The sequence below is a fragment of the Lacerta agilis genome, chromosome Z (genome assembly GCF_009819535.1).
Source record: "Lacerta agilis isolate rLacAgi1 chromosome Z, rLacAgi1.pri, whole genome shotgun sequence".
In the NCBI taxonomy this organism is placed as follows: Eukaryota; Metazoa; Chordata; class Lepidosauria; order Squamata; family Lacertidae; genus Lacerta; species Lacerta agilis.
The window spans coordinates 24023147-24035626 of record NC_046331.1 but is presented as its reverse complement, the minus strand read 5'-3'; the positions used below and the strand labels follow the sequence as shown (position 1 = coordinate 24035626).

Here is a 12480-nt window from a genome sequence, read left to right as displayed (position 1 = left end):
GGTTGGTCTCTCCGGGGGCGAAGACGCAGCGGCGGCGGCACCGACACCACTACCACCAAGCGCCGGCTCCGGAGCTACCCCGCCTGGGGAAGGTGGAGCATGGAGGCCATTTGGCTCTACCAGTTCCGCCTGATCGTCATCGGGGACTCTACCGTGGGCAAATCCTGCCTCATCCGCCGCTTCACCGAAGGGCGCTTCGCCCAAGTGTCCGACCCCACCGTGGGCGTGGATTTCTTCTCCCGCCTGGTGGAGATCGAGCCAGGCAAAAGGATCAAGCTGCAGATCTGGGACACCGCTGGACAGGAGAGATTCAGGTGAGGAGGAGCCACTTTTGAGGATGGGGCTTGGGAGCCGGGGAGGGGGGGCATGTCGTGTGCGGATGGAGGGCGAGTGGCTGGTCGGCGCGGCGGAGGCTGTAACTGCACCCCGAGTTCTTGCCCTTTTACCCGCCACCACTGTCACCATCATAAACACCTTTGCTCTTCTGCAAAACAGCCTTCATTTGTGAAGTATGGTGGAAGACTCGGACGGCTGGGTGGCAGTTTGATTTTGCTTTGTCGTTGAAGATGGAGGAGTCAGAGTAGGAGGGAAGAAGAGACACCTTGCTGCGGGTGGGGGGCCTTGGGGGTGGGTGGGGTCCGGGTTCCAAGTGGGATCTCACAGCAGGTCACACAACAACACCCAGCTTCCTCCCCTCCCTTCACCCCTATCGTCCTAACAGCTGTTCATTGAATCCTGAAGGGAGCCAGAAGCACAACAAAGGCTGCTGAGGAGCGCCCCTCCTCTCAAAGAAACATAAGAAGCAGTCTTCTATGGAGCCAGAATATTGGTCCATTTGGCTCCATGTTGTCCACACTGACTGGCAGTGGTTCTCCAAGGTTTCAGGCAGGGGTCTCTCCCTGCAGAGCCTGGGGTCTTTTAGTAGCTCTGCTGCTGAGCTCCAGCCCTTCCCTTCTCTCTCCATCCTCCATGTCTGGGCTGATACTGCAGAGGTTTTGTACTAGATTTTTTCAAGAAAACTTTCCCACAGTGCAGATTTGTAGGCCACAAGCAACCATCTTGGACAGGAAGAAAGAGACACTGGCCTTAACAGTTTCTCAGGGTCTGGCTTCCCTGTCCCACCTGCCCAAGTAAGGGATTCCTAATGTAAAGAGAGAGGAAAACCAGGCCACTGGGGATCTCATATGCAGGCTTTCCACATGCGTCAAGGAGCTCTGATGCAGTGGTGCCTTCAAACAGAAGATTTCCTTCTCTGTGTGTCTTCCCAAGTGGTACAGCCCCCTCCCTTGAGAGTACTGTACCACATGCATCTAAAAACATCTAGGTTCATTCTTAATAGACACCAGGTGTGAGGAACGTGGCTTTTCAGCTGTCACTGAACCACAACTCCCATCAGCCAGTGGATGGGGGTGATGGGACTTCTAGTTCAGCAAGTTCTGGAGGGCCAAAGGTTTCCCACACCTGATATGCACATACATGAGCTACTCATTGAACAAGGCCTTGAAGATGTAACGACTTCAGAAATTGTGTCACCTGGAGGACTTTGTGGATTGTGGTCGCTTTCCTCCCCACAACACCCTTGCTAAACTATTTGGCCAACACATTTCCAAATCTTTCTCCATAACTAACCACAAAAACTATAAAATGTTAAGCTATGTTCCTGGATGCTTAATCTCAGAGCTATGTCAAGAGTAGGCAGCCAAACACGGAACTGGCTTGGGGGAGCAACATGTGATTTGCAGACTAAATGTTGCCCAGTCAGCAGATGCCCCTCCTGTCCCTTTTCCTGCCCCATGATTGAAAAAAATGTGTTTATGAGGGACAAAGCAACCCTCTCTCACTAAAATAGCACTTCTCCACCCATTTCTGACCCTACATAAAGGAAGGAAGGAAACTGTGCACCATCTCATTTTTCCACACACACCCCCCCCCCCAATAAACCTGGGTGTGGATGTATAATTGCTTCTGTATACATGGTGTCTCCATTCCCTTAGGTGAAAGCAAGCTCCTGTATTTTTCTGTGTATAACACACACACACACCCATGTATAAGATGCCCTCTATTTTGGGGGCAACAAAATTAAGAAAATGGGGGGAGATTGCCCTTGTGTATAAGGCTACCCCCCTTTTAAAACATTTTTTTAGTAAAAAACAAACAAACCTAGTCTTATACACAGAAAAGTTCAGTAATTCTTTATTACATTTGTATCCCACATTTCCTCCAAGGAGTTTTAAGCCAGTTCTGTCCTCTCATCCATTTTATCCACCCAGCAACCCAACAAGACTAGCCTGAGAGAATGATTAGCCCAAAGTTACGCAATGTGTTTCATGGCTGTGTGGGGATTTGAACAGCACATTGGCCTCCAGTGTTGGGTTTTTAGTGCCCACAAAACTAATAAACCTTCAGCTTAATATATCTTGTGACTTTGTAACGCTGCTGCGTTCAGACATTGTGATAAGCTATTTATTATGCTGGGAACAAGCCTCTCACAGGCTTGCGTGCTTCCCCTCCATTTCTGGCATGGCCTTGAGGAGGAATTTAGGAATTTTGCTTGCCCTCTACACATGAGCTACATTTGGACAAGGATGAACCCAATCTCCAGTTGCTACATGAGAAAGAATTGTTTTGTTTGACCAGCTGATTCTGCTGCAGGATGCTTAATTAGACTGTTTCCATTTAGAATCACCAAGGGTTAAATTCATTTTTTTTAATGAAAAAACAAATCCCATTCTTCCAATTCACTTTAGTTATGGAAACAGATGGAAATTCAAGAAAATGAGTTCAGAAATATATATATATTTATTTTATTTGGTTCATTCACCATTCATTTCTGTGGGGATCATAGGAGCCACCTCCTAAGGGCCAAGGTCCCTTCACAGACCCCCAATGAAATATTTAAGGGTACTGGCGCTTCCCAAAGATGATGGGCATTGCCATTCAACTGGTGTGTGTGTGCCGTGTCATGTGATCAATTATGTGGGGTGGCACTTACATGCCCCCCATATTTTTATTCAAGTTGGGCCCCCTGGTTGGGATGAAATATAGAAAACAGCCTGGGGGAGAAATAGTACAGGTCAGAGAAAGGTTATAGAGAAGAATGGGGACAGAGAGCGGGGAAACTGATATATATATATATATATATATATATATATATATATATATATATATAACCTGTCCAATCTGTCTGAGGATTAGCAAGTCTGATGCTTAGGGTGGATGAGGTGAAGAGGTAGCAGAAGAAGCAGCAGAAGACCAACTAGGTCTCCCATTGAAATAAAGAGGGGGGAAATGGAAAAGCAGAACAGGAGTGCTGAAAAACATAAAGAATAAAGAATAAAAATCAATCAATCAATCAATCAATAAAATTTATTCGAATAAAAAATGTTGTTTCCCTACTCCCCCAGAAATCACTGTGACCATTTCAGCTGTGCTGCTGGTCTTAACAGATACTCTCTTGAGTCACCATAGTGCTGGGAACCTGGAAGTTGTAAAGAGCCATCTTGGCTATACTTATCCTTCATCAACTTATCTAACCCCCTTAATGCAGAGGTTTTCAACCTTTTTCAGTCCACAGCTCCCTTGACCAACTACATTCTTTCTGTGGCACCCCTGTGGGGCTCAGGAGCCTGGTTATGTCACCCCTTGCCCACAGAGCTGGCAGCTTCTCACCCTTTTTGGAACATCCTTCCTTGTGGAATGTTCCCTCAGCCTCCTCTCCTCTCCCATCTCCTTGGGAGTCCCCTGGGAAGCTGCTGCTTCCCCTTCCTGCCCCAAAGAGAGGTCCCTCCTCACACTGTCCCACAGGGACCTGGGACGTGTCTGTCCATTCCCAACAGCAAGGGTTGGTGGACTGGCTGGCTGGGCTCCCTCACCCACTTGCTTGCTTACTCCAAGGCCACATCAGATCCTGGCAACCAGCACCATTCACCTGGGGAGCTTATAGCCAGGGCTGCTGCAACAAACAGCTGTGGAAGCCTTTGGGAGGCAGAGACACGAGAGGGTATTATTATTATTATTATTATTATTATTATTATTATTATTATTATTATCTGAATTTATATACCGCCCTATACCCAGAGATCTCAGGGTGGTTAACAGAACAAGATAAACATAAAACACATAATATATATAATCAAAATAAAATCAACAATGCAATAACACCCCTCCCCCTAAAAAGAGCCACATTTTAAAAGGGCATAGAATGTCAATCAGATCAACCAAAGGCCTGGTTAAAAAGGAATGTTCTTGCCTGGCACCTAAAGGTGTATAATGAAGGTGAACTTCCCTGGGGAGAGCATTCCACAAACGGGGAGCCACTGCAGAAAAGGCCTGTTCTCATGTTGCCACCCTCTGGACCTCTTGAGGAGGGGGCACACAAAGGAGGGTCTCAGAAGATGATCTCAGGGTCCAGGTAGGTTCATATGAAAAGAGGCAGTCCTTGAGGTATTGGGGTCCTGAGCCGCTTAAGGCTTTATAGGTCAAAAACAACACTTTTAATTGGGCCCATGAAACTAATTGGTAGGCAGTGCAGTCGGACCAGGACTGGCGTAATATGTTCAAACTGTCTTGCTCCGATGAGCAACCTGGCTGCTGAATTCTGCACTAGCTGAAGTTTCTGAATCATCTTCAGCTGCAGCCCTACATATAACACATAGCAGTAATCTAACCCTGAGGTTACCAGAGCATAGACAACAGTAGTTAGGCTATCCCTGCCCAAATAGGGGCATAACTGAGCCACCAGCTGAAGCTGATGGAAGGCACTCCTGGCCACTGAGGCCACTTGAGCCTTGAGCAACAGCAAAGGATGCAGGAGTGCCCCCAAGCTACAAATCTGCTCCTTCAGAGGAAGAGTAACTCCATCAAGAGCAGGTGACTTCCCACCCATCTGGTCTAGGGAACCACCCACTAACAGTGCCTCAGTCTTATCTGGATTGAGCTTCAGTTTGTTGGCTCTCATCCAGTCCATTTCTGATGCAAGACACTGGTCCAGCACTTCCACTGCCTCAGCTGCAGATGTAAAGGAGAAATAGAGCTGAGTGTCATCAGCATACTGCTGACAACGTACTCTGAACCTCCGGATAACCTCACCCAGCAGTTTCATGTAGATGTTAAACAACATTGGGGATAGAATTGAGCCCTGCAGAACCCCACATTGAAGGTTCCACTGGGCTGAAAAGCTTTCCCCAAGGAACACCCTCTGGGAATGACCATCCAAGTAGGACTGGAACCACCCCAAAGCAGTGCCACCAACCCCTAGTTTGGCAGTCACTCCAGAAGGATACTATGGTAAATGGTATCGAAAGCCACTGAGAGGTCAAGAAGAATTTACAAGGACATGTTTCCCTTGTCTCTTTCTCTCAACAGAGGTACTCATACAAGCAACCAAAGCAGTTTCTGTGCCAAAACCGGGCCTAAACCCCGATTGAAATGGATCCAGAAAATCAGCTTCTTCCAAAAGCACCTGGATCTGGTCTGCGATCACTCGCTCCAGAACCTTGCCCAGGAAAGGGAGATTAGCAACTGACTGGTAGTTAGTTAGGCATCAGAGGGAAGGAAAGAGGGTCTGAGGCCAGTTTTGCCTAGAGCACCCTTGGCCATCATTCAAGGCACCCCATGGCACACTGGTTGAAAACCAGTGCCTTGCTTAAAGCCATCACCCCATCATGTGGCAGCAGGTTTCACAAACTACTTGTGTACTAAATGAAAAAATAAGAACATAGGGAGCATTCTGCTCCAGCCTCCCCACCCCCCATGCCCTCCAAGCACTGTTGGGACTACAGCTCCAATCATCACTCACCATTGGCCATGCTGGCTGGGGCTATTGGGAGCTGAAGTGCAGCAACATCCAGAGAGCTCTAGGTTATGGAAGGCTCATGAAAAGCAATGTTTCCCTGACCAGAATACAATTTCTGCATGCCAAAGGGCACCTTTGGATGTCTCCTTAGATTCATAGAGATGTGTGGAACCTAGGAGTCTATTGAGTGTTCTATATACACCCTTCACTTGCCAATTCCTAAAACCTAGCTAACCTCTGTACACCACATGCAGTGAGGGGTATGCATTGTCAAGAGTTTTGCTTTACAAATACCTCCAACAGACTCTAGTCTCTCCATATATTTTGAAGATGACTTGAAGTAGCAGACTCTTGGCCCATCAGTTTAGTGGAAGCAGAGCCTGCTGGGAGAAACACCAAGACTTTGTTGCCCTGTTTAGGCCTATGGCGGAATCTAGTGACAAAGGTATCTGCATCTCATGCAGAAGGTCCCAGGTTCAATCTCTAGGTAGGGCTGGAGAAAGACTCTTGCTTGAAACCTTGAAGAGGCACTGCCACTCAGTGTGAACTACCTGTATACTGAGGCAAGTGGACTGGTGGTCAGCCGTGATATAAGGCAGCAGCTTCTTATGTCCCTAAATTTTTGCTGGGCTGCACCATTTCAGATTGCATGTGGGGGTTGGCATGTTTGAACATGGGGCCAACATGAGGTAGTGGGCTTAGGCTCTGGAGCACCAGGCTTCACATTTCCACTCACTGGGTCACCTTGAGTCTGTCACAGTCTCCTAGCTTAACTTACCTCACAAGGTTGTTAATGAGGATAAAGCAGAGGGCAAGATTCATTTTCATTTTTTTCTGCTCCTTGGAGGGTAGGTGGGATGTAAATGTAGTTAACAATATTGCACCCCCAACACAAGTAAATAAAAGCAAGAAGATCCCTCACTTGTAGAAATCTAGTATGTCAGGGGGAAAGGGAACTATTATATGGGGTGGGCATTGAGTAATTAGACCTTTTGCTAGTTAAACAACCAGTGGCCTTTTAAACCAAAACAGGGGGGTTATTGTTTGTTACTTTGGTGTGAATATTTGTGTTTGTCTACTGTATACCACCCTGTGATCCTTGGATGAAGGGAGGTATAGAAATTCAATTAATAACAAAACAAAACAAAACAAAACAAAACAAAACAACAACAACAACAACAACAACAACAACAACAACAAAGCAGCATTAAGATATACAGATTCATACCTGCAACTTGGAGTGGTGTAGCCCGGACAGAGTTACCATGTGATTCTGCAAACACATATAAATTGCATCCATACAGCCATTCCTTCTCTTCCCTCCAGCCCAATACATACATTGTATGTTACAGCCCACATGTTACCCAAGCAAATGGTCCAATTTCTGTAGTGAGGGTATACCCCCCAAATTGTACACCCTATTTGGGGCGTTGCTGGTTTGAAATTGATCAGCGATTACTGGTCCTCTTTCTCTTCACCTGTTCAGCTGAGATTTTATAAATGAGGAAACTGCTACTTAGGAAAATCTGGGATATATTTTACTTTGCAAAGTAGCAGATGTGGTCTGGGCAGAACAGGCTTGGGACAGATGAAAAGTAAAACAAAAAAGTGGTTACAGAGGGAATGAAACAGTCACATTTTCCAATGTCTTATGGCAACAGTGGCATTGGAGTGGAATCCAGCCACTTTCTAGAATCAATTTCTAGACTGTCCATTGAAATATAAAAGTACTAGCCACCTCAAGCCCAGTATTGCTCTTGAATTTAAAAAAATCAAATAAAATCAGTACAGTTCTGAAAGGTTCAGTAAGCCTTCTTGATTCAATATTCAAACATAGAAGAAAACCTGCTCCTTGGTCTTAGCAACTGCTATGCAACTTTTGGACATGATATCTTAAGAGGTGTCCAGATTCACAATGCACAGACAAACAACTTTCCTGACTGTGTAAGATGGTGGGGCAGAGAATCATTGTGTTGTCTTGTACAAACCCCCTTTATTTTGATGTGTAGCACAAAAGGGCAGTGTTCTGGGTAGATTTGCACCTAACTGGCTATTTCAGATGCACAAAACCAGCCTTTGCCACCAGCGTTTTCCTCTTGAAAATGATTATCATTTCTTTCCTTGGGCTGCTGCTCTCTTCCAGATCAATTACCAAAGCCTACTACAGGAACTCAGTTGGCGGTCTGCTCCTCTTTGACATTACAAACCGCAGGTCCTTCCAGAATGTTCATGAGTGGCTAGAGGAGACCAAAGCGCACGTCCAGCCTTACCAGATCGTGTTCGTTTTGGTGGGCCACAAATGCGACCTAGACACTCAGCGGCAAGTCACCCGGCACGAGGCTGAAAAACTGGCCCTTGCTTATGGCATGAAGTACATTGAAACCTCCGCCCGGGATGCCATTAATGTGGAGAAAGCTTTCACTGACCTGACTCGAGACATATATGAGCTTGTTAAGAGAGGTGAAATTACTATCCAGGAGGGCTGGGAAGGGGTGAAGAGTGGGTTTGTCCCAAACGTAGTCCACTCCTCGGAAGAGGTGGTGAAATCAGACAGGAGATGTCTGTGCTAATTGCTTAATGAAAGCAAGGAGAGATTATTGCTGAACTTTACTAACCAAAACATACCCTGCTATACAAACTTGTCGTGTGACAGAAGAGAATGTGACAGTAGTATGGCAAGTACCAATGCCTGGTGCTTTGAACCTCTGAAGAATAGAATCGTGAAGGGCTGTAACCCCGTTATGTAGGAATGAACCCAGATGCATGCTTATATTGTAGGAGATGGGGTAATGTTAAGAGCAGAAAAAGATCCAATAGGGGTAGTAAATATCAGGGAATTTTACAAACCCTGTTTTAAATAAATCTGTCATTCAGTGCTTTGTGTTGAAGCCTATTAATATGAAACATATTCAGAGGAGGAGAGACAGAAATCTTGGCTTATTATTATATATTTTTAGGAAGATTAAAACATAACATGGTTGCCATTCTTTTTATGAGAACTTGATGGTTAACACAAAGAGGAAAGCATATTTTGCAGAAGGGGCAAAGGCTTTCATGCCTATAATATTGCTGCAGTATAATCCAACTCACTTTAAAAGGAAAGGGGAAATTGTTAGATCACTCTTGTTAAAATGTGGTGCAATGAATAAAACACAGACTGGTGTTTTCCTGATCAAGCCAGACTTGGTGGTTCCAATTCCAGTAATTTGACAGACCAAACATTTGTGCTACTTCTTCAGTTATTGAACTGGAAATGCTCCCCACTTCTGAATTGGCTGTAAAATCTTTTATCAGCAATGGTAAAATTCTCAGCCATATGCAATCATACGGTATTTCTTAAATGGGAAATTATTTTATCCTAATTCAGAGAGGGATGCGGCCCTCCCACCAGTAGCAAGCTGCGAGGGGCAATTTTGGGTCATTTTAAATACAAACTTCTTGCAAATAAGGCTGGGGAGGGAAGCAGGACTCATCAAAATGGAGAGCACAGACTTTCCCCAAAGAGCGGGAAGTGGGGGTGTTCTTTGTTTTGTTTTGTTTTGTTTTGTTTTGTGGGGTGAATTATTTTTTTTTTGAAAACAAGTTCAAAAGGACTATCTGAAGGTGAAGTTGAACAGCAAGAGAGAGAGAACTAAGGAAGAGGGTGTGTGGTTAGGAAACCCACAGGAAAGCAGTCAGAAGTGCAAGAAGGAACATTTTTACTTTGCAAGTAGGACTGGATAAAATGCTGGCCTACAAAGCTTCAAGTGGGCCTTTGTTTCAGGGTAAACTTGTTGAGTTCTGAATTAAGAAAGCAAGCAGTCCAAATGAATTAAGGTAAGCAATAACAGCCACCCTGAATACCTAGGAAGAAATTAATGTGTTGGCAAGATACACTGTGATATTCATATGTGCAAAGAAAGGAAGCGTAATGTGTTTTAATGGTCTAGATAAATATTAAGATGGAACAAGCCTGGAAGCAGGAAGGGAGAGAGTGGGAGGGGAGAGAGAGAAAGAACATCTGGAGAGCACCAGGTTGGGGAAGGATGTGGTATAATAATTACTTTGAATGAAATTAATCTATACCTTCACATGCATTTCCACACTTTATATTTACAGAAGATCCTTTTAAGAGAACCGCCCACATCATTACTTTGTAAAGATGCAGGTAGAACTATATTAGGTGAGTTTGAACTGGATACAGAATTTTAAGTTTGGCACAACAAGGGTCATATTAGGGGTAATGCTAATACCGATGTCTTTATTTTCAATAATTAATTGGGTAACTAGCTTTGTAATAAACACCACTAATATCCACCTTGAGACAGGGAGAAAAAGTAAACGAGGGGCAGTTTGGAACCCCCCCCCAATCATGAGTGTGTGTATGTGTGTGTACACACACGCGCGCACATTTTCGGAGGGGTGACGTTTTTCAAACTAGCCCTCATCTACTTTTATATACATTGGCCCATATAATATTTTGCTTCTCGTCATGTGGTAATAACAATTACACAAATAGTCACATGACATTCACTGCCAGCCAGGCTTTTGCAGACTTGCAACAGCAATGGGATATGAACATCATTTAATCTTGAGTAAAAAATATATACCATAGCTAAAAACAATCCCCAATTAATCTAGTCCATCCTGACTTCCACTTTCATTGGAGTTAAGGAGAAATGTTTTGTCCAACACATACAGATATTACAAAGCAAGAATGCAATAGGTGAGGGAAGGGAGCCCCAGACAAAATCAAAGGAAAATTATTATATTTTTCTGGGCTTGACATTAGGGTTGAACCCAGGTATCAAAAGAGTTTTGAAGTTAACACCCTAGCAAACTCTGGCTCAAATTTAGCTGCATTGGGATTAGAGAGACATAAAGGCTCGGAGTGGGGAGCGAGATGGAAGAAAACTGGGGCTGTCACCCAATTAAAATTGTTTTAGTCAATTTTATGAATTTTCATTGCATGGATTTCCAGAGATGCCTTGCTTAAATGCTGTTACTGCAAAAACAGCAGTGTATCTTGTGACACCTTATAAAATGAATGAATGAAGGTATGTCACTTTTTAAAGTGTCACAGAACTCTGTGCTGTTTCAATTACAAGTTTCTAAAGTTTTCTAAAGAAAAAAAGCATCTTCTTTTTAGATTGGGGTGGAGTAACCTGTGGCCCTCCACATGCTGTTGGACTCCAAATCTCATTAGATCAGCCAGCAGGGCAATGATTATGGATGATGATCTAAACTTAGAACTGACCCTGATAGTGAATGGGAGAAACTGAGCTTAGTGGATGTACCATAAATGCTTTAGACCAGAGCAGGGATGAGGGACCTGTGGCCCTCCATATATTGGTCAGGGATGATGGGAGTTGCGGTCCAACAACATCTGGAAGCCCAAAGATGCCCATATCCTTGTTTTAGAGATAATGAACAGCAGTTTTAGAGAATGGACAGCAAGCATCATGGTTCTTCTGAAATGGCACTTTCCATCTATAGAAGAGCTTGTATTAGAAATTATTGTAAGATTAAATGACTACCCAAATAATTAGGGGCTCCTTTTTAGTTTATCAAAAAGCTTTTATAATCAATTAATCTAAGCAATTGACTTAACTGTTGTAGCCCTCTAGAAAAAAAAAATCAGTATCAGTTAATACTGAAGTTACCGGTATATCATAAACATTGTAACCAAGTCTAATTAAAAACTTCCCATTTTCTGTCCTACCATAACTGAATTGAATATATTCCATATTTTATTTTAGATTGCTAAACTGACATGTTCATTTCATTCCAGGCATGTTCATTTTCAAAATTTTCATCTTAGAGCACAAGTTTTCCTTTTCTGTATGATAATATTGTGGTTTTTCATACTATTTATAACCCAAATAAGATACTGTTACTGTTTCTTCTTCTTTAACCAAAGTCTTGGTGGTTCCTATTTTCAATTCTAAAAAACCCAGATATGCCTAGTATCTTAAGAGTGCAGCACTTTGCAACTTTTATCGCTTACCTTGACTATATCTTTGTGATTATTTCTTTTAGTACAGCAAAACAATTTATACTTTTTAACTTCACTTCCTATGCTAGCTGTTAAAATCTTGGAAGAATCAGGAAAGGGAAAAGATAGTACATCTTCAACCCAGCGCATAGTTAAAATTATGGAATTCGTTCTCGCAAGGCATCGTAGTGGCCACATTTGGATGGCTTCTAAAGGGGAGAAGACTATCAATGGAGGATAAGGCAATCAATGGCTACTAGCTATGACAGCTGTGTTCTGCCCCAGAATATGAGTTGCTAGGAGTCAAAAGTGGGCTCAGTGCTGTTCTACACGAGTGCTGCTTGTGGAATTCCCATTGTGGACCTTTTCTTGCCACTGAGAGAACAGGATGTTAGACTAGATGGGACCTTTGGCCTGATCCAACAGGGCTCTCCTTACATTCTTATGTAAATTCTACACAACATACTTAATGCAAATATATTGGCTCAAATCCAAAGAAAGTTAGCCATGATACTCAAGGACTGGTTTAAATTAACAAGGCATAAATTAGTCACAACAGCACTTGTCCTATTGAGTTCAGAGCAGCACATTTAACTTCCTCTGGATTTGGATCATTCCACTGAATCCATTATGATGACAACATGTTTATTTGGATTGGTACCAGTTTTCTGAAGTTGCAGAAAGGAGGCTCTCCTAGCATCCCTTTAACTGG

General features: G+C 43.7%; 1 protein-coding gene across 1 annotated transcript; it reads left to right on the top strand.

Moving 5' to 3' along the window:
- Positions 1-79: 79 nt before the first annotated feature.
- On the top strand, positions 80-8781 carry RAB39B (RAB39B, member RAS oncogene family). Its single transcript, XM_033137720.1, has 2 exons — positions 80-314; positions 7938-8781. Exons 1-2 carry the CDS (start codon positions 100-102, stop codon positions 8362-8364), a joined length of 642 nt encoding a protein of 213 aa, XP_032993611.1. The 5' UTR covers positions 80-99; the 3' UTR covers positions 8365-8781.
- The last annotated feature ends 3699 nt before the right edge of the window (positions 8782-12480 follow it).

Coding starts and splice junctions, on each gene's coding strand:
- RAB39B (XM_033137720.1), top strand. CDS start 100: ATGGAGGCCATTTGGCTCTACCAGTTCCGCCTGATCGTCATCGGGGAC. Junction 315..7,937: donor GCTGGACAGGAGAGATTCAG/GTGAGGAGGAGC, acceptor GCTCTCTTCCAG/ATCAATTACCAAAGCCTACT.